The following is a 23,446-nucleotide window of genomic DNA, read 5'->3' on the forward strand; positions in this document are numbered from 1 at the left end:
TGGTAATTGTTGAGAAGAGCATTTTTTCTGACAAGAAACGTGGTTCAAAACCACAAGCCAACAACAGATCCATTCCAAAAGCCTGCTGCTGGTTTAACAAACTATTTGACAAAATCCCAGGCAGACAGATCATGAAACAGTCAAAGAAAATCATTATTATTAATAACATTAGTTCTAGTTTGATTATAAAAACAAATTACTAGAGACTCTCGCTATTTCTTTCTTTATGAGGACTCAAGGGAGAAGCGTGAGCATTCTTTGTGTGTGAGAGTGTGTGTAGTTTGTCTAGACGTGGATACACTCCGGATTAAAAACATATCCCTCGTTCCTCCATCTCTCCCTCTGTGCCAGCTTCAATAATTCATCCTCTTACTGCCAGTGTAATATCAAGTCCTCTCTCTCTCCATTTTTCCTTTTTTTGTTTCTAACTGCATTATTCCTTACCCCGCTTTCTAAACAAGTGCAACTCAGTATGAACGGATCAGGATGTTTGCTTTACATCCAGTTCATTCACATTTATTAAGTCATGATATCAATGAGAGAAGCACATTGTGGACATATTATCAGTGCATGACCATTTCAGTCTTTTCTTCATGCAACGCTATCGTTCAGTTTCAGAAGACAGTGAATATTGCACACATAGTCATATTGGCTGCATTTAAGGTGCTTTAATAGTATTCCTATCCTTTTTGGAGTATAAAAGCGCTTCAAAGATTTATGCAAATACAATATTGGCAGAATTGTCATTTTTGAGTGAACTCTTCCCTTAAACGTCAAGAAAATGCACATGCACCTTGACAAATTCAGAGCCCAAATAGTGTTCGCTCTCCTCACATGAGGCACCTCGGGCTCAAAGCATCGCTCCCTCAAGAGCGCAGAGCTTTTCATGCAGGAGAAGCATTCGAAGGCGGGTGGGAGTGCAACACAAGCGATTGGGCCAAGAGGTTATTATGAGCAACAAACAACGCGGTGGAGGAGGGAGAAAACAGGGATGGAGGGACGTCTGGAGAGGCCCATGGAAAAAGAGTGATCGATGAAAATGAAAGATGTAAATAATTCAGAAATCCATCTGAAAGGGGAGCAGAAGCAGGGGGAGGGAGGAGAAAAGAGGAGAACCTGGTAAGAGTAACTCATAAAAACAGACGTATTCACCTGCGGGGGTTTGTATGCGCCCAAAGCTGCGCTTTGATGAGAACTCTTAACATTCACTCCACACCCGCACACACTCATTCTCTGCCGATGAGCAATACTTGACTGTCTTTAGCAGAAAGAGAGACGACGTGCTGCTGGGAGATGGAGATGTGGCAGGTATGTTGACACAACACTGATCTCTTCCATCTAGTCTTGTCCATCCAGCCGTTCTCTCTCTTTGTCTCTGTTCCGTTCTGCCTATCATGAAATATAGATGGTGCGATGTAGTACGCGCCTCATTACCAACACTCACTGCCACGCTCCTGCTCAAGTATTGATAAACCTTGGGTCTGGAAAGCATCCCTGGACTCGCTGACATTAACAGAGGGGGCTGTTTTCTGTTGTAGAAGAATACCAAACAGAAGACAAAGTGCAGGAGTGATGCTTCTCGGACCGTTTCTGAAAGAGGTTCAGCAGGTTCAGACACGGATGGCTCTATATGTGTGGTGCTATCATCTGAACAGCACCTGGTGGCACCCTGAACACCAGACGCAGGAGCAGAGGAGTGAAGCGAGAGCAGTTGGCAGGGCTGTGCATTACCTCACTTCTAGTTAACAGCATGGCAGTGGAACAACGCCTGCCAGCGTGTGCAATGAATATCAAACCTTAATGTGTTTGCCACAGTCGCTCCTAGTCAAGCACAACATTTCTATACAATCAAACCAAACATTATTCAGACACCTTCAACACTTCTCACATTATATCATAGTTTACTCGCAATAGTTTAGAAAATGGTAATAAAATATGACTAGGACTCAGAGTTAAACTGTGTCAGAACAAAATGTATCTTGATAATGTCAGATAACTTTGATAGAAAGGTATGTAATGAATTAGACTGTCAGCTGTTAAATTTAAGCACACAGTTTATAGTGTGCTTAAATAGTTAATACCAATTTACATTTACATTTAATCATTTAGCAGACGCTTTTATCCAAAGCGACTTACAAATGAGAACAATAGAAGCAATCAGACCAACAAGAGAACAACAACAGTATACAAGTGCCATGACAAGTCTCAGTTAGTCTAGCACAGAACTCATAGCAAGGGTTTTTTTTTTTTTTTTCCAAGAATATGATAGACAAGAAAGGGTAAGTGCTAGTATTAGCTGTTCAAGTGCTGGCAAAAAAGATGAGTCTTTAGATGTTTTTTGAAAATGAATAAAGACTTGGATGTTCGAATTGAGATCGGGAGGTCATTCCACCAGCTGGGAGCAGTCCAGGAAAAGGTACATGAGAGTGATTTTGAACCTCTTTGGGATGACACCACAAGGCGCCGTTCACCTGCAGAATACAAGCTTCTGGAGGGCGCATAAGTTTGAACTAGTGAGTTTAGGTATTTAGCTCAAACAATTACCAAGCACTGCTTCATTTTGTTCAGTCTGTGGATTAAAAAGATCACATTAGCAATTAAAGAAAAACACTTCAGCAAAACATGCTCAGGTCAAAGTTTCTGAATCATTTTTGCTCATTCAATCATTAAAAAAAAAAAAAAAAAAAAAAAAAATATATATATATATATATATATATATATATATATATATATATATATATATAATTATATCTGGTGTCTGAATAATTTTTGGTTTGACTGTAAAGCTACTCCAGTGAGCAAGACAAAAGAGGCTAAAGAACAGAAGAAGAAAAACAACTCCACAAGATGTTTCAGCAGAGAAACCTTGTGAGGAACCAGGCAGGATCAGCAAGTCTGGAACCAGAGAGTTCCCACTGGTGATTCTGAAATGCCGTATGAACTCCAGATTCTGTCCATCATTAACTTAAGTGTCATTCCAGCCTGTCACACCTGTGACCCCTCCGCAGATTTAGGAAAATGACGTCTCAGCCTCACAACCACAGTGCCACACTTCCACCTCTGTGTAGGTCAGAAGATACAGGCAATATGACAGAAACGTCACCCCGTGGTATTCTGAGCCACATTGGACATCCCATTGGAAACCTGGTGTGCCCTTGAGAAGCCGGAAGCGGGGAGAGGCCACCAGCAGCGACTCGGGCCATCTGTTTCCCCGGCCGGGCCAGTCTCAGAGCCATCTCCCTGCCTCTCGGGGCGAATGCTGCTGAACCAGGGACCTGCGACTGAAGACACCGGGCTGCACCGTATCAATCAGCATCGGTGTGGAATCTGTGATGAGTTTACTTGTGTCAGTGACAGCTGGATAGCACTTATCAAACTGTGATGATTCTCTTGCGTAACCCTCTATCGCCTCTCTGCCCTGCTGGCCGTGCCATCTGCTGTTGCGAGGGCCTGTTGCTGTCAAACACGCTCGATCGCACTAACAAACATTAACAGGTTGGCTTCCTGAATAACAGCTTCTTTAATGATGCTCCTAACCTCTTAATAGATGCTAACCTCCCTTCACATTTGCTCCGAACATGAGTAAAAACAAAACAGAAGGCAGAGGTGATAATGTTATTCCCTAAGGAATGTAGAAAGCTTACAACATTTAAAACAAACAGGTTTATGGAAAACCAGTTTTAAATTGTGCAACCTCCGATCTGGTGAATATCTCTCTTGAAACGGAGCAGGATTCTTGCACATGTGACACTAATAAGAACTACAATAACAACATTTGCCCAGACCGTTTGACCCAAGATAACTGCATTGAGCTGGAGACCATTTATTGGCTCTCTGACCAGTGTTAGGCTTGTTATCAAATGGCTTGCAATAAGTAAGCAACTTATTCAGTCATCAAACTTCACTGGTGAAAAAACAATAGAAACCATCACAGAAATTCTAATGGTTTCCAATACAAATACCATGACAAACATTACAAACCATCAACTTTTAACCATTAAAACCATTTAAAAAAAATTCTGTAGTGTTTTTTGGGAAATAATCCATTAGGATTTAGTGGTTTTAACAAGCCACCAACAGAAGGTGACCAATTACCAATAGAGACCCACAGGGTCCATTACAGTTTCCATTAAAACCAATACAATCCCCAACATAACCAATAAAACCATTAGAAATTTTGTGATGGTGTCTATTGTGTTTTTTCAGCAGGGAATTGTTTTCCATTTCTTCAACTCTTGATACACCACATGGCCAAAAGTAGATGGAAAGTCCCCTCTAGTTTGGCTTTTCCAGTAATTTCTTAATCTTGCACATACAGTACAAGTGCTTCAGGCTTTGTGGAGCTGGTTCTTTTCCAGCATGTCAATACCCTTGTGCACAAGAAAGAAATGGTTTACTGAGTCTGGTGGGAAGAACTGGCCTGCACAAAACCCAAACCAGAACCCCAACTAAAAACCTTCGAGATGGTAATGTTTACCATTAATGCCTCATAGTCCACATTGGGAAGTTCAGGGCTGCTCAAACAGATTTCACCTGACAGTCTACCTGTAAGAGAAAGTACATCTCTAACCCTACTCCTGGAGAGCTACTGTCCAGCTGTAACCCCAACAAACACACCCGAACCAGCGAATCTTTAGGGTTACCTGATAATTACAGGCAGGTGTGCTGGAGCAGGGTTGGAACTGAAGTCTGCAGGAGGGTTGCTCTCCAGGAGCAGGGTCAGAGACCTCTGACTACAGCACAAAACACACTGCACAATTTTTTCAGTCCTATAAGATCATTGCATGTCTCACTGTGCAACTTGGATCTAATAAACTTGGCTACGACGTGTGTGTAGACTGCACGATGATGACACCTGTTGACTCGTACGCTATGACGCACATTACTATAGAAGAATAAACATCATCAGCATGTGCTAGTGGTAAACAAAAAGAGCATGATGAATCACACTTCAGCAGCTGTAGTTTTAATGTGTTGTAAAAGGGAAAAGACCTTGAGGAATGCAGTTTTATGTTTTTTGCGCCATGTTGCATTTTTATTGGCTGGTCAGTAAACATGGATCGTAGCAGCAAATACACTGTGCGATGATCGTGCTGTATCGTAGGCTATCTTTGGTCGCAAGACCGTGACAATGGCCATCATTGAACTGATCTCACTGTAAAACATAAGAGCACCGAATAGAAGCCACGATCACAGAAATCACCACAATCATTTCACGATGCCAATCTTTCATCTGGGAGAGCCGGAAATCGTGCAGTGTGTTTTGGGCTTTAAAGAGACACCGCTGTACCGTATCTACCCCTAAAAGATGCACATTAGTACCTTAGAATAGTAACATGTACCCTTACCACAAACATTTTCGGGGAGGATAAGGTACAAAATGTTCTTTCTAGGGTGCTGCTCCAGTCAACAGGTCAGTGCCTGACATCACTGATGCTCTTGTATCTTAACCATTTAATTTCAAAAGCATGACAGAAAGCACGGATGCCTCTCTGTGCTGCTACAGTAGCTCCCGCTCTCCATGAAAGCCTTTAACTGGATGTTGAACACGGATGCAGGGATTTGCTTACGTTCAGACACAAGAGCATCAGTGAGCTTTATTCTCTAAGCTGAAAGGTAAAGTCAACAACAAAAAAATTCTGACCAACAGCTACCATTGATTTGTGAAAGTGCACAGATGCACAATGGAAGGTTAAAAACATGAGCTGAAGGTGAACTGTATTCTGTGGAATGTTTCCTGCAATCGAAAAAATGTATTCATGAAATGCATTGACAGTATTCAAATAATGAGAAGAGCTACTGGAGTCAGTGACAATGTTCAGTCACTGAAGTTTCATCCCTGTGAGATTTCCCATGTTTATGCTCCCACAGAGTGACGCTGAAGGAAAGGGATTCTGGAAGCGTGATAAGCAGAGAACGCACTGCGTTATGCAAATAAATCTACTCTAACCCCTCTTTTAAAAAAAAAAAACACCTAATCCATTTGCACTTCTGTGTTGCTTTTCTCTTTTCTCGTGATTGAAAATGACAAAACTAACAAGCATTTATGAGAAGGAAAAAATTAGAGTTTTCAGGATTATTGGGTTCAGGATCTCTGCCAGCACGAGCTTGAATGTCTGCGCTCAGCAAGATGACTGTAATCACTTCCATGTGCTCAAACGCTGCAGCAGTTTACAGTTAAAACATTCAATGCAATGACGACAGACAGATGGATAGACAGACAGACCGATAGATAATCTAACACCTGTCGATAAACCTCACAGAGAACAGGAAATGTCTAAATGAGGTCAGTTTGGCTTTTCTCGACCCTTGACACAAACCCACACAAGCCAGAACATTTCCTTCTCCAGAGCTGCATCTATTCCTCACGGACAGATAAAACTCTCACAGTCACTAAACACCCAGAACTCTGTTCCATAAACACACTCCAAACACGCTGAGGAAACTATTGGGAATTTCATTGTGAAACACAGAGAAACTCAGCCAGGGCTTGAGTCGTGTTTTTTTTTATCTTCGTGCCTGTATTTCAGTGAGCACAAAGGACAGCTGGGAAAAAGCTCTCACTTACAGCATGTGATCTGGACACCGTATGAAAGTCAGTCAGAATTTTTTGTTATTTTAGTGAAGCACCTGAATTAACTTTGATTGGACAGCTCTTTTTGTGTGTGTGACAACATTTATTAACCTTGTTTTAGCTCAGTGGTTGACTGACAGGTGATTGCTGTTGTTTGTACACATGGTGTTCTTAGAGCGATGTGATCAAAAATGGCTTTGACCATCACACAGTGTGGCTCAATTAGAGAAGCTTTTTGACTTTGGTTTATTTAGCGTCTGAAACAGATGTTTCAGCTGATTAACTGGTTGATAACACATGCATCATTGTCACAAACTAATGCTAAATCTATTAGGAAATTTCAAAAGGATCTACCTTGGAGTGCCATAGAACATTTTCAGTGCACACATCTAAAAAAACATGATTCCTGGGAGAGAAAAGATCTGTGTATGAAACAAAAGCACAGACAAGATAAAAGAGAATAGTAAATCGCTTTCACCTGCCTTGCTCTTGGCTCGGCCCTTCTTAGGTCTGATATTTCAAACTGCAGTTTTTATGAGCTCAACAGTGCACATTATCTATATTCTACTCATTCACAGAGTATGCAAACACCAGCCACAGCTCAGTCACACTGGAGCACATTCCTCTATTGAAGAAATTCATTCTTTTAGTGTTTCACAAGTAAGATCCACCAACACCAGGCAGTTCTGCCACAAAAATTCCAGCATATGGAAATAATATGTACTGTATGATTGATTGTTCTGTCACTACAGAAACAGTTTCAAATACTGTGCTGAACTCAGTTTCCAGCATTGAGTAACTCTTCATCAGAGGATTTGTGTTCGGAGGAACCTCTGAGTCTAAAGACAAACCTTGCTTATTTATTTTTACAGAAAAAAAAAAAAACAAAAAAAACTTTGGTTAAACTTTATTTCGATAGTCCACTTTAGACATTCTACTAACTATAAGTAACTTTGTAACTACATGTCAACTAATTCTCATTAATTTGCAACTACATGTCTACTAACTCTCAGAGTAGATTGTTAGGGTAGGTTTAGGGTTAGTAAAGTTGACAATAAGTTGACAAAGAAAGTGTTAGAAGATATTAAGCAGACAGTCTACTAATACTCTAGTGACTGCTAGCTGACATGTAGTTGCAAAGTTACTTACAGTTAGTAGAATGTCTAAAGTGGACTATCGAAATAAAGTGTTAACAAAACTTTATTAAAGACTACATTTACTCTGACTACAATTTTTGAAAATGTAGGATGCATTTAGAATGTGCATAATCCAAATGCAGATGCCCCAGCTGTTAAAATATTAAAAATATGAAAATAAGACTACTCACACTTTATAATAAGGGTACATGATCCTGAATGAATACGCACTTCAACATGAACAAGTCATTAGTAAAAGCATGAGCTAACAGAGACCTCACCTGTTAGTATTTGCTGTTCTCTATTTATATTGTTCTCCTTTTTGTAAAAATTGTTCCTTGACATATAGGCTTGTCACCCAAACATTGGTAACAATAAAAAAAATATATATAAAAAATTTAAACATTTTTAAAAAGTTCTGTCTCTTTTAATGAACTAATAAACTAGTGAAGAGCAACTTCAACTTTAACTATGCGTAAATAACAGCCACCTTATCTACATGCTAGATCCTTAATGCGTTAATTAACATTTATGAGTAAACTAAATAAATAAAATAAATACATAATTTCATATTGTCATCATTTCAACTTTTTTCACCTGCAGCTTCATCATACACATCACTGGATGGCATCTGATTAGTTCAGCATTATTTACATGCATCCTAATATTCAAACAAACCATTCTCTCTCTCTCTCCCCTCTCTCTCTCTCTCTCTCTCTCTCTCTCTCTCTCACTCTCTCTCTCTCTCTCTCTCTCATATACACACACACACACACACACACACACACACACACACTAGTCAGTCAGGTATAACACAGTCTCTCTAAATAAAAAATAAACATAAACGCATGTACTTTCATAAGACGCAAATCATATGTAAACATACACGTGCACAAGTTACAGTATATTCCAGCGTTTACATTCTTAACCTTTGTCTTGCTGATCAGACTTCATTCAGATGGAGCTCTGTCGAATTGATCGAGGTGTTTACATGAGGGCGTTTCAGTCCGATTGAGCCATAAATCTGATTATAAACATTATTTGGGTGTGTGTGCTGTTTACTCATAACAGAATGACCCCTGTGGGCTGAACTCTCACAAACCAGTTTTAGCTAATAACATGACCTGAGCTATTTTTTATTTTATTTTTATTTTTTTTGTATAGGAAGCAAACAAAGTGGGAGTGCTCATTACAATAACCACACTGGTGACCTGCGAGTGTTGTTTCTCACAGAACACGGCCAGTGGAGCGTCTTTTTATCTCTTGAGGTCAGCGGCTCTCGGTAATGTTCACAAGCTCGTGATGGATCCAGAGACTGGATTGAGACAGGTTTGAGGATATAGAGAGGTGCGGGACATTATTGGTGAGAAACACAAATGCTGTCATTTGGTGCGACCGGTGATGCAGACTCTCCGATACGATCTTAAGTTTAAAGACATTTTCTGATCTCTCTTCTCTTTCCTCTCTCAATAAAGCAGAAATAAAACAAATGCATCTATTGATTCTGAATGGTTCCAGGCTTCCGGCGTCACAGTTCAGTCTAATCTGCCAGTGCAAGGCGCTCGAATGATTCTGTGCTGTGGTGAAGGTCTGAATGTTATCAGCTTGATGCCACGCTGCCCGAGGCTGTGATTACAGGCGCTTCAGGATCAGCTGAGCTTTCAGGACAGACGAGGAACATGTCAAATTACTTCACCAAATGATAATTGCTGTAACTTATACAGAAACATAGCTAAAGTAATTGAGCCCATACATTCACAGACACTTCACAAGTGCTGGCATTTTTATCAGCTCTAGTCTGTCCTGTGTTAGGAAAAATTAAGATGACATACAGCATTTTTTGCATTAGACTAAAACAGTTCTCTCTGGTTTTAGATTCTGGGTAGGTTGTGCGATAATATATGATTTGTGATAATACTGTAATTGTTGTTTTAATGATGTGCAAGCTTACAATATTTGAGCATGTCACTCACTTCACTAAAAAAGCATGCCTTGATGCCACATCACATCATGATGTAGATGAACAGAACACAGCCGGAATGACAGCAGAGCTCAAGATATGGAGGCAAAATATCCCTGTATGAGTTTTGGGCTTATATTTACATTATAAGTTAGACAATATCACACGAGTAAGGGTGCTATTTTCCCTGAGTATCAGCATGATTGCAAGTGTGAAACGGATTTTACGGATTGTTTTTGTTCTATTTCTCCAATGAAAATATTAGCAAAAAACCCACAGAAGAAGCATGGCACGTCTCAGAGTGCCACACAGCAGCGCTTCATTACTAAACAAATCTGTGTTTTGAATGAATCGGGTGTGTCAATGAATTAATTACCCATTCAGAAAGAAATCAGTTCATTTCTGCATGAATAAGCCATTTAATCGATTACCCTTTCAATAAAGAGCTCGACTTGAAAGCAAACTGATGGCAATTTTAGAGGAGCAATTTATAATCTGTAATTCAGCGCTAACAAGCAAAACAACAACGACCCTGCGTTCAGCAGCCCTGAAGAACATTTCTCTCATTAGAGACCACTGGATCATTTCATTTCTAAATGCAGAGACTGAAATGGCTGCTTGGAAAAGCGTACAGATGGCCTGCAGGTTGCTCTGCACACTGGCATCATCGCTGGCCATTTTGTGTTGAGTTTAATGACGACCTGGCACAGTATTAGCATCTCTCTGGCATGTTCGACTGTCATCGTCACTATCCAGGGTGAAGTCCATGGCCAGATGCATCGGATTAATTCTGAGCCGTGTTTCACTGTCACATTCGCAGCCAAACAGGCAGCCGTCAGCGCAGGCCCTGCCCATTAAGCAGCTATCACATTATGCAGAAACCCATCACAATGGCCTGCAAAACAATCCATGAATTATTGCATTGTAGCTTTGGAAAGTATCTCGAGTGAATTCATTTGGTTCCACTGAGAGGAGTCATTTTTCTTTATCTAATGCCTTACAAATGTGCAGTCTGAACTTGTTCAATGTCACAGAATGGGCTCTGTAATCAAAAGCGCGTTTTATAACATCTGAATTGCTCACACCTGCTATTAACATCCTCCGAAACCTTTCCTGATCAAATGACTCAAATCCCTCACGAGGCCCTCCCCTTGATTCCATCAGATCAGAGCTCCTCACGTGTTAATATGGTTTGTAAACAGGCCCTTAATTAGCTTCACCTTTGAGACTCTCGTACATCAACAGATGGCAAGCATGCGATTCGGGAAGTGCTCATGTCACAAGCCAGCGCCTACCTGATAATAATCAGTGAAACTACTCGCATTTTGTGATATGCATCCACCAGACCCGTTACTTTACAGCAGCGAATAACGCACTTCTATAGACAAAGCACATCTGGAGGACACATAATGAGCTGGTCCTAAACAAAAGAAAGCTTGATGTTAAATCAAAATCTCAAGCATATAACATGTTTAGCTGTCAGGTGTTTTGAAAGATGCAAGTGCGCTTTAATGCATTCGAATCGTGTTTTCAATTCTGCTTAAAGGACAGTAGTCTTGTTAAAATTCACAGGCTTCAGTGAATGAGAGCATGTGCGTCAAACAGACGGAGCGCTGTAATACTGATTAAAATATCACCTTATTTTTCAACTTTTTCTGTGAATGTGCGAGACTTCCAGCTGATTAGACGCTGTAGAAGAATAACCCCGTGCAGTAAACAGTAAAACTGTTTGCACTACAAACCAGTGTGTTCATAATTAAGATAATCCATTAAAATAACATGGTAAGAATCAAACTGTTTTGTGCAGCTAAAATAGCTGGACGTGAATGACACCGGAAGCCAGACACATTACATTTCCATAACATTTTCCTACAGGGATAAAAAGGGGGATAGTATGCATTAAATTAACATTAAATTAGGGATTAAAATGCTACGCTTAACCCAAGTTATTGTGTTGTCATGAGGACTGTAACTAGTTACTGTAAATGGACTATCGTTATATAAATGTAAAACAATTCAGTCGAGTGATGTGTGCAGCAAAAACGTTTCCATTAGTTCACTATTTATTAAAGAGTCTTGAATATGTGCCTTAAAGGGATACTCCACCCTAAAATTAAAATTTTGCCATTAATCACTTACCCCATGTTGTTCCAAACCCGTGAAAGGATCACAACTTAAGATATTTTGGATGAAAACTGGGAGGCTTGTGACTGTCCCATATACTGCCAAGTAAAATACACTGTCAAGGTCCAGAAAAGTATGAAAAGCATCATCAGAATAGTCCATCTGCCATCAGTGATTCAACCGTAATGTTATGAAGCGACGATAATTCTTTTTGTATGTGAAGAAAACAAAAATAACGACTTCATTCAACAATTTGTCTCCTCTGTGTCTCTCCACATCAGCGTAGCGCCATTTTGGAGAATCTGAGCTGAACGCAGGCAGCGTATACTCTTCTGTGTCAGCTGTTTTCGTTTAAATCAAAGTGTAAATACACATAGAAAACATATCCTTGTGTCACGGCTGACACAGAAGAGCGTAAGCTGCCTGCGTTCAGCTCATATTCTTCAAAATCCCACTACGGTGATGTGTAGAGACACAGAGGAGACAAATTGTTGAATAAATTTTATTTTTGAATAAATAGTTATTTTTTATTAAATAGTTATTTTTGTTTTATTCGGTAACAAAAAGTATTGTCGTCGCCTCTTTACGTTACGGTTGAACCACTGATGGCAGATGGACTATTCTGATGATGTCTTTCATACTTTTCTGGACCTTGACAGTGTAAAGGCCCTGATATACTTCAAACGAAATCGAAGAACGAACTGATATGATGTCATTTCGAACAAAATCAGGCTGAAATTAAGTTCCTTTTTTAGTTTGTTTCTGCAGTTGGAAACAGCTGACCAAAGCAAACTTTCTGGGGGAGTTCGTTTCGGCTCCTAAACACCTTTGAGTTTCTATTGGTCCGTGACGATTATGCTATCGGTGGGTGTGTTCTGAAACTCCACCTTCTTTGACGTGCGACTTTTTTGTCCCCGGTTCGTTTCTCATTCAGCGGAGGTCAGGCAAGACAGAACAATGTCACCGGCCTAGTCACTAGCAACATGAATACACTGGAGACGCAGAGAAACATCCGAGACAAGTTTTCCAAAGCCATGAAAAGAATGAAAGGAAAGAGTAAAGATATAAGGTAGCAAGTGCCAAATACATGTTTCAGATAAATGTTACACCATACTGCTGCTGCTGTTGTTTTTCTTTCAATAAGCAAATTTAAAGGGTATACAATAAATTAAATGCCAAACGAACACACAATAATAAACCTTTGTTTTTATCAAAAGTAAATCATGACACCACATAAAATTTAAAAAGGTGTAACAATTTATCCTGTTTAATATAATAAATGAACACTAATAAAATAGAGTAACAAACTGATTCCAATATTTTTTTCCACATCATGCTAAAGTTTTCAGACTATGAGCATTCACACTTCCCATAAAGGACTGATTATGGTTTTTTGTATTACAAACATGATACTTGACTCTGAACTGCTGCTAATCATTATTCTTTTGTCTATAATATTCTGACCATTGCTGCCCGTCTCACACCTAGATTGCCTACACTTCATTATTTCATCGTTGTTGTGTTTAGCGGATATGCGCGAGCGTGGCAAGTCGTGTTTACATTAATCTACACCCACCTCCAGCAGCGCGGGGCTGTCGGAATGTTTGAAAACAGTATACCGTCGCTCAGCCTTTTCTAACTTCTTTTTGCCCCCAAACGAAGAATGAATACAAACTTCGTTTGAAGTATACTGGGGCCTTAAGTTACTTGGCAGTTTATGGGACAGTCACAAGCCTCCCGGTTTTCATCCCAAATATCTTAAATTGTGTTCCTTTTAGGGTTTGGAACGACATTGGGGTAAGTGATTAATGGCAAAAATTTCATTTTGGGGTGGTGTATCCCTTTAATTTCTGTCATCTTTGACAGATTCCATCATTTGGGTGTGAAGACAGTAAAAAAAGTGCCTTGTTAGGATGCAGTCAGTGATCCATTAGACATTTCAACTGTGTTTCTCAGTGAATGTGGATGAATGGTGACAAGAGTGCGTGAATCACACTTTAGTATATCAATTCACAAAAAGCATAGCCTGCTGTGGGATCTGGGATTGGGATCTGATTTCCCATGGGACATCAGAGCGTGTCAGACAGAGGTTACAGATCGGCTCAGCATCAGTGATCCGCTGTAAAGCGTGTCAGTGAAGGAGGCACGCGTTAGAAAGCCCAGCATGTAAAGTGGATAGAGTGAACATCATATTCAGAAAAGTGCTCATGCCTCTGTGATGATTTTAGGAAAATCAGACCCCATTAAATATCCTCCAGCTCCTGTATAGTGACAGACAGATCCAGCATTCACATCTGACCGCTCAGAGAAACCCCAGCACGCCTCATCGAGACTCACCACATGAGGATCCTTACCTTTTACAGTATAAATGTGTGGGACGAGGAGAATTTTAACAAGGGCTTTGTTCATAATTCATCTCTCAGCTGTTCCTGCAAACTCAGTCCTTCTCAAAAATTCCTGATTTTCTCATCTACAGCTTTTGTTACTATAGGTTTTCTTTACTTCTAGGAACTATTTCTGTTCATGGGCTTGTGGAACAACACATTTTATTGTCAAGAAGCACTGCAGCTGCTTTATTTGAGAAAGAAACTTTGACTCTTGACTTTGTCTCTAAAGTGGCTCATATGATTCACGCCTATTGTTTAAAGATGCAACTGGCCACAAGCCATATAACCTCACTCCTAATGAAACAATTCTGCTTATAGGAACAGGCTGTATTTTATACACTGAAGAGAAGCCTCCATTATAATTTAGGACATGTCACAGAGTGATGATTTCTGAATATCATGCCAAACTAAAGAAGACATTTAGATGTTATCAGTGTAAATAATGCAATATTTTAAAATGCTGCTGCATAGTGTTACACTCATTTCTGTATTATTCACATAGTAATCTGTGTCCCTGCAGCACAGAAGCAGTCATCAGTAGCACAGGTATATTTGTAGCAATAGACAACAATACATTGTATGGGTCACAATTATTGATTTTTCTTTTATGACAAAAATCATTAGGATATTAAGTAAAGATCATGTTCCATGAAGATATTTAGTAAATTTCCTACCGTAAATATATCAAAACTTAATTTTTGATTAGTAATATGCATTGCTAAGAACTTCATTTCAACAACTTTAAAGATGATTTTCTCAATATTTAGATTTTTTTGCTCCCTCAGATTCCAGATTTTCAAATAGTTGTATCTCAGACAAATATTGTCCTCCTAACAAACCACACATCAATGGAGAGATTATTTATTCAGCAATACATCTTTTGAAATTGACCCTTGTGACTGGTTTTGTGGTCCAGGTTCACATTTGTGTAGTTGTCCAGTCCATCATTTCTGTCTGTCCTGTTCAGTCTCTCAGCATGACTATCTGCGTATTTATTTCCAGTTTATTGACACTTTATAAATTTGCAGCACTTTGGCTCGTTCTCTTTGTCTTTCAGCCCTTCCATCCCCATTAATCCCCAGAATCCTCACGACCCCCGAGTGCACAAAGATGCAGGCGTGTGTCCCCGAAGATCTCGCAGGTCTGGATGAGGAAGATAAAGCTGAGAACACAAGACCTCATGCTTCTGCCCTCACACAAAGAACAGCGGCCACTCTTCACAAACATCAGAACAACAGCAGAAAGCAGAGCTGAAACGAAGACTCTTGCACGCTTTACATCCAGCACTTCAGATATTGTGAAAGTAAAATGAAGAAAACAGAGACCTGTGGCATCCCTCTACACTGTATGTCGCAGCTTTGTGTTTACATGAGCAGAGTGTGATTGTCTTGATTACAGAAGCTGCGTGTAATGTGTTGATCCAGAGAGTGTCTCTCTTATTCACATAAACTGTGGATGCGCTGCACCTGTTGTGCTCTTGTGAGTTGTTTGTGAGAATCTAACGCTTCTGGCCTCAGGATAAACCACCCACACATGAGCGCTGGGATCACACAGCACAGAAGAACGGAGAAAAGTGGAATAGAGCAGTTCAACTTCACATCAATACTTGTGCTCAGTTACATAAACACAGTCATCTCACTCACACACAGACTGCAATCTATTTTCACATGCAGCATCTATTTTCCTCTCTCTCTCTTTTCTTTTTTTCAGACCAGGGTTATTAGAGTTACCTAAAAACTAAAACAGACAAATAAAGTGACTAAAACCAAAAAATTTAATTAAAAAAAAATTTTAAAATTAAAATTAAACAAAATGAAATAAAATATTAAAAATATGTATATTTCTGCTAGTTGCTGAGGCAACATTTCTTTCACATTTAGCTTAACTGTACTAAAATAACTAAAATTACAACTGAAAAAAAAAAACCTGATATAGACAGAGATATGTATGCAAAACAAACAAAAACTACTAAAATAACTTTAACTAAAAACAGAAAACATAAAAATAAAAGCTGATTCAAAATATTAGTATAATTATAATAGTATATAACTAATACTGAAATAACACTGTTACAGAGACCTTTATAATGATAAAAAGTGTTCACCTGCGATTATTACTTTGAAGAGACATTTTTAACCTGATCTACACTGAAAAGTCCTGGTGAAGGGTTTACTTTGAGACAAGTAAATGTATTAAATAATTACAAAGAAATACACTGAACGAAATATTTTGAAGTAGAAAGACTGAAAGAGTGTAAAATGACTGCACTAATCTTTGTTTTATTTACAATGTCCATTTTGATTCATCGATGTTATTACGTTTGTGACCGAGGTCACGGATCCGCCGGAGCGCTGTACTCACCCTGGTACTCCTGTCCCGGGACGTATGCGCTGGGGCTCCCCTGGATCTGGAAGGTGAGCAGCACCTCTCCTCCTCCCTCGGCCCCGGGGCCCTCCAGCTCACCGTGGTGGGTGCACAGGAAGAAGAAGGGATTGAAGCGCGGGTAGAAGCCGGACGGAGAGCCTCCCAAATCCACAGCGCCCGCCGACAGCAGCAGCAGAGCGCAGGCGAGAGCGGCCCGAACCCTGAACATCTCTGCTCCAGGAGTTCGAGGAGAGAGAGTGTGTGTGTGTGTGTGTGTGTGTCTGTCCTCCCTTCACACACGGGGAGTTCAGAGCCTGGTGCTCAGCCCCGCTCCAACACTTAAATAGTGCTCAGCCCTGCCTCCCTCCGCCTCTCTCTCCTCCCACCTCCCTCCCACCTCCCTCCCTCGCTCTCTCTCTCTCTCTCTCTCTCTCTCTCGCTCTCTCTCTCTCAATCTAAAAGCACCCCGTTTGCCTCTCATCTGCTTCCTCCCTGCCTCGTTTCTGTCAATCATTCTAATATGCCTGTGTGTTAGTGATTTGTCTCTCTCTTTAGCACTGTGTTTTGTCCAAGACAGCCTGCCTTTGTGTTTTTCTTCTCGACTCCCTCCATCCCCCAAAGCATATTCCCTGCTTTTCCACCCAAAGATTACACCTCCTCCTCCCTCCTCGTCTCCTCCTGTCTCTCCCCATCTCCCGTCTCTGATAGGACCCTCTCTTTGTGCTCCGTTCACTCATATTCTTTCTTTTTGTTTTGCCTTCTCTCAGCTCTGTTTCACCGTTTAGGTCTCATTCTCCTTCACACGAATGTTTCCTTTAAAGTCAGACCTTCTCATCTTGTCTGTGTCTCTCAAACAGAGGCAGTTTGTGCCAGCAACACACACACACACACACACACACACTTCACACTTTCTCCATCTGTCTGCTCTTATGTACAACTCCTTGAAACGATCCATCCATCTGAGACATTGAAGAAGAAAACATTAATGTTTGAATAAGGATCAGAGATTTCTAACAATTACTTGAAGCATTCGTGATTAATTAACGCACGTGTCCTGTAAAGTTCAGAGTACCATCCTGTGCAACTAATATAACCAGAAGATTTCAATGAGAAACTCCTGACAGAACACTCCCAGACATCTGCTCGAGTTCACCAAACTGTTTCACTCGATGAATAACGCTGTTTAGGAGTTTCCTCAGATTCATAAAGTCAAGAGCTGTGGTTTATTAAATGAGTTGGAAAACCCTCGACGGCTCTCCTGATGCTCACATGAAAACCTTTGAAGAACTGATGCATTCTATCATTGTCCTAATGACCAAACACAAACCAAAGGTATGTAGGAAAAACACAAATGTGACCAGACTGAAGGGTGAACCATAAATCAAAACTCAACATACTGCATTCAGCGCACATTATGAATGTAATTATACACAGCCAAATATTACAGTTATGCAGCTACAGTGTTGGTGAGTAACTAGTTTAATGTAACGGAATTACAAAATTTACCTACAAAATAAATGTAACTGTAAGCAGTTACTGAGAAAACTGTTCTGAACATCATCATGGCAGTGATTGAGTGGGATATTACTATAATACAACACTTCACATTGAGTAACAAACGCTAACTGTGTCTGTTTTTGCTTCGGCAATAAAAATATCTTCAAACCAACAAAACAGGATCAACTGCTGCGTTCATGACAAGCACTAACTGTGTTTAGTTTGAGTGATGCTGAAGTGTTTGTTGATCGCCTTTAGTTGTAGCTCAAGAAGACTGAGAGCTGAGTGAAAAGCTTCCTGTAACTCAAGAGTTAGAACATGGTGCAAGCGACACTAAGGTCATGGGTTCGGCTCCCAGGGATTGCATGAACTGGTTAAATGTTGCTTGGGATAAATGCATCTGCCAAATACACAAATGTAAATATAGATAAACAAAAAATACACCAAGAAGACTACCAATAGGCACTTATATGAACTCATTAAATACTGAATTAATAATAATTATACAAGACTTGTAATTTAAAACCGCTTTAGTTAGAGCACATGAGGATATTTAGACTCCAAAAGGATACAATTCCCACACTATAAGCCAAATCACTTCATTATGTTCTGCATTTTGTCTATCATCAGCTGATTTGGAGATCAAACCCTGTGTTAGGAAGCAGTGCTGGTGTTGATGAGAATCATTGGAGCTTCAGGACGAGACACAGAAGTGTGTTTGCAGAAGCGCTGTGACTGTGTCTAAGAGCCAGGCTGGAAAACTCTTGGTAAACATCATGAATTTGGCTTTCTGTGCTTGAATGAAGGGCTCGATCCCGAGACTCTGAACAAAACCCCCATATAATGAATAGAGATGAGAGGCCGGAAGGACTGTCACTTTGATGGCTCAGTGTTATATACGCTTCGGATGGTGATTGACAGGTCACGAGAATGTGGTTTTCCTGATCTGATCCATCTCAAACACACCTCAGAGTCTGCTTTTTCATGATAAGATTTCTTTCATCCACTGAAAACACAGATGTAAACCGGCCCGATATCAAGCTCTTGCAAATCACTGTCAAAGGGGTCATATGATGCGATTTCAATTCTTCCTTTCTCTTTGGCATGTTACAAGCTCTTGGTGCATGAAGAAGATCCGTTCCTCACTCAAGCCCGCAGTGTGTGACGCTGTGTAATTCATTTTATGGAGGTCTGTTTCCTGAACCTGCAGACTAGCCTACAATGATTCTGTGCTCAAAGGCTGTTCTATAAAGTGGGGCAGCTCCAACTTTGCAAGTACAGTCTGGCGCTTCTCACTCACAGCCTGTAAGTACTTTGTTTATATGTAAAGAATTTGCCACTGAAGATTCAAACGTGAGTTTTGAGCAGTGTAGAGTAGCGATTGTTGTTTGTCGTTTCTCCGATCACAAATGCAGATATGGTTTTATGTTTACATGGCGCGATATGCAACTCAACGCATAAAAACACAGTATATAAGTCATTATAATCAGTAATTATGTCCTCACTGAATGCTACAAATGCTTTGTTTGTAATAGGTTTTATTGGTTTTGTTTGGTCATGCCGAGAGACGGCATCACAGTATGGCGAGGGACGTAACATTTCCGTCACACGCTTTAGGAATTTAGCCAATAACAATGCACTGGATAGCTGGCCAATCAGAGCACACCTCGCTATTGAGAATGATGTGCTTTGTAAAAATCGATACGTTTCAGAAAGGCGGGGCATAGAGGAGATACCTTAATGTACAGTATATGAAAAAAAAAGGTGTTTTTTGAACCTTAAATCGCATAAACACATTTCATTACACCAAATACACAAAATAATGTTCTTTTTAGTAATGTCATATGGGTCAATGAACTTTATGGGTCAAATCAACTTTAAAAAACTGTCTGCTGGTTAAACTGTGAAAGATTCTGCCTGAAGCTGCACATTCAGTGTCACCCCCTCCTCATTATGAGCTCTCCAGCACTCACACATACCCTGCGTCTCAGTGTGCCTACTTATACTACGTTCTTAAAGTATGTACTCTTTTGGTGAAGAAAAAGTCCACACTTTTGAGTGTGTAGTAGAAGAGTAGGCAAGCTTTGGGACATATTATAATGCCATACAATTGCGTCTTTAAAGGACCGCTCTGTCGCACCTGTTACATGCACCTGTCACTGTAAACTGGCCTGACAATCATCTGTCACAGTTAACATCCTCCACATTTCATTTCATTTAACTTCCTACCGTAGTGGAGAGAAAAGAAGTAGCTCGTTGATCTGCCAGTCGCAGGTCTTTCATGCGGAGAACTCTGCTCATATTTTCTGCATAATGTTTGGTTTAAATGTTGAGGACTGATTGGATGTTTATAAAAGTTCACATTGCTGTTGCAGATGAAATATAACACAGATAACAATAAATTAATATTATATTTCGTGTTTGTAGTTCTGGACTGAATCCTTCGCCAAAGCGCAATGGATTGTGGGCAGTTTTAGCCATTAGAGTGTGCACAGATCCACCCTTCAAAAATTGACTTGAAATAGTAGACCATCCGGGGACTTTTGGGATATTCTTTTCATACTATGCTTTGGGACACACTTATTCTAATCTCACATACTATTTAGGATGGATAGCATGAACATTGAGACGCAGGGATACACTGCTGACAATAGATGATTGGAAAAACGTTGCCTGGTCTGATGAGTCTCGATTTCTGCTGCGACATTCAGATGGTAGGGTCAGAATTTGGGGTAAAGAACATGAAAGCATGGATCCATCCTGCCTTCTCTCAACGGTTCAGGCTGCTGGTGATGGTGTAATGGTGTGGGGGATATTTCCTTGGCACACTTTGGGCCCCTTAGTACCAACTGAGCATTGTTTAAACGCAACGTATTGTTGCTGACCATGTCCATCCCTTTATGACTACAGTGTCCCCATCTTCTGATGGCTACTTCCAGCAGGATAATGCACCATGTCACAAAGCTCAAATCATCTCAGACTGGTTTCTTGAACATGACAATGAGTTCACTTTACTCAGATGGCCTTTACAGTCACCAAATCTCAATCCAATAGAGCAGCTTTGGGATGTGGTGGAATGAGAGATTCTCATCGTGGATGTGCAGCCGACAAATCTGCAGCAACTGCGTGATGCTATCCAGGCCCGTAGCCAGCTCTGAGGTCACCGAGGCCCAGAACTCTGTAAACTTTTCATGTTCAAAAATAACATTTGTTCTCTGAATGACTAATTTGCTGTTAAACTCCTCATAAGAATGTCTGCATGTATAATTCAGTTTAAGTCAGAATGTTAAGTGTCCATGGTATGAAAATGATCGCTGCGAGACGCTGCCGGAGTGAACAAGTCTTCAGAGTTGTGAGTGAAAGCACGGACGCAGCCTCCATGTTGCCAGATCCAGCTATTATAAACGTTTTTTTTGACTTGTTTTTCCACTTAATTTGACACTTTATAAAGTTAATAAAGTAGGAAGTTGCGGTTTAGGGTCAGCGATATCTTTATCATATCTAATTTGCAAAAGATTTGAAATTTCAGTTTAGTTTATTTATAAGCTTTTGTTTATTTTAATAGCAATATATGTCAACATTGCATTGCCGGCATTAAACTGGCAGTGATCAAAAAAGTCCATGGGCAGGTTTTATTGCTGACAAGATATGACATTCGGTAAGAGGGGGAAAAAATATATATATTACCTGTCAGAAATGTTATCAAAATTTTAGAGATTTTTAGAATTTGTAGTTTTTGAAGAGATCTGTAGAACAAGTAGGGTACAGAACGAAATGAAATACGCAAACACTAGCCATTAAGAAGTCTATGGTAAGTCATTCAGTATAGTAGTTAAACTTTCACAAATCATTATAAACATTCATAAGAGCACTAGACAAAGTTATCAACTATATAATGGTTATAAATAAAAACTATAACAGCAATATGTATGGTTGCATGAATAATTAACAACTGATAAAATTATCCACCCCATAAATATAAAGTATTAACAAACTTTATTTTTCAATAAATAGGGTATGATTTAAAAATGAGCATCCTTCCCAAACAGAGAAAAGTGTTAATAGTGTATATAATTAGTTGTATTTATTGGGGTTATTATAGCACAATTCTATAATACGGGTTTTTTTTATAGAAACCCCCTGGACCTCACTAATTTTCAAAGCCTGGCTACGGCCATGATGCTTTTTATGTCAATATGGACCAAAATCTCTGAGGAATGTTTCCAACACCTTGTTGAATCTATGCCACGAAGAATTAAGACAGTTCCGAAGGCAAAAGGGGGTCCAACCCGGTACTAGCAAGGTGTACCTAATAAAGTGGATGCGTTTTTTTCAAGGTGTAGCTGATGTAGTGGCCTGTGGTGTTAAATATATATGTGTGACCCTGCAGCACAGAAGCAGTCATCAGTAGCACAGGTATATTTGTAGCAATAGACAACAATACATTGTATGGGTCACAATTATACATTTCTCTTTTGTGCCAAAAATCATTAGAATATTGAGTAAAGATCATTTTCCATGAAGATATTTCTTAAATTTCCTACCGTAAATATATCAAAACTTAATTTTTGATTAGTAATATGCATTGCTAAGAACTTCATTTGAACAACTTTAAAGATGATTTTCTCAATATTTAGATTTTTTTTGCTCCCTCAGATTCCAGATTTTCAAATAGTTGTATCTCAGACAAATATTGTCCTCCTAACAAACCATACATCAATGGAGAGATTATTTATTCAGCTTCAGATGATGTATTAATCTCAATTTCTCATCTTAATTTAAAAAATTTGACCCTGACTGGTTTTGTGCTCCAGGGTCACAAATAAGGCCTGTAACAAACGAGCTACAAGAGTTTGAAATTTCAGACTTTTAATTCACTTATCCTTCCATTTTTATAAGACGACACGTCATTCTGGTCTAATTGTTATGAAGTTAGTGCACTCACACTTCCAGCCGGAGACAGAGCAATCGCTCTCCATTATGGAAACTGGGTCAGGAGATCTGGTCTTGGGAACGGAGGGGGTGGACGAGGCTCTGGGGCAGTAATTATTTTTATCTTCATTAAGTTCTACCTCAAGGTTGTAACAGAGCCTTTGACATCTGCGCTTTCCATTCGATCCCTCAGCCCTTGTTCCACTGCTTCTGCTGCCAGACGTCGTCTCACTCAGCAAGCCACACAGAGACAGGAAGGAGTTTGGAGGGATATGGAGAGATATGATTATGAAGGACACACACATCAGACATGCCCTTGGAACTGCAGGGCCGGAGAACATGCGTGTGAGCGCTTCACGCTTCATCAGTGCTAATGAACTCTTAACTGGTATTACTGTCATTATTTGTTTTGTGCAAGTTCTTAGGGAAAAAATAAAAGTAACCAGCGATACAAAGTATCAATCTCAGTGGT

At 39.9% G+C, this 23,446-nt stretch overlaps 1 protein-coding gene across 1 annotated transcript in view; it reads right to left on the reverse strand.

Annotated features, from left to right (window-relative positions):
• LOC122140318 (reelin-like) overlaps positions 1-16,865 on the reverse strand; it is a 68,598-nt gene extending 51,733 nt beyond the window's left edge. The window contains exon 1 of the mRNA XM_042743367.1: positions 16,543-16,865. Coding sequence (XP_042599301.1) covers positions 16,543-16,774 — 232 coding nt within the window. The 5' untranslated portion in view covers positions 16,775-16,865. The remainder of the gene's footprint in view (positions 1-16,542) is intronic.
• Positions 16,866-23,446: the final 6,581 nt, after the last annotated feature.

This window comes from Cyprinus carpio, chromosome B18 (assembly GCF_018340385.1).
Source record: "Cyprinus carpio isolate SPL01 chromosome B18, ASM1834038v1, whole genome shotgun sequence".
Lineage (NCBI taxonomy): Eukaryota > Metazoa > Chordata > Actinopteri > Cypriniformes > Cyprinidae > Cyprinus > Cyprinus carpio.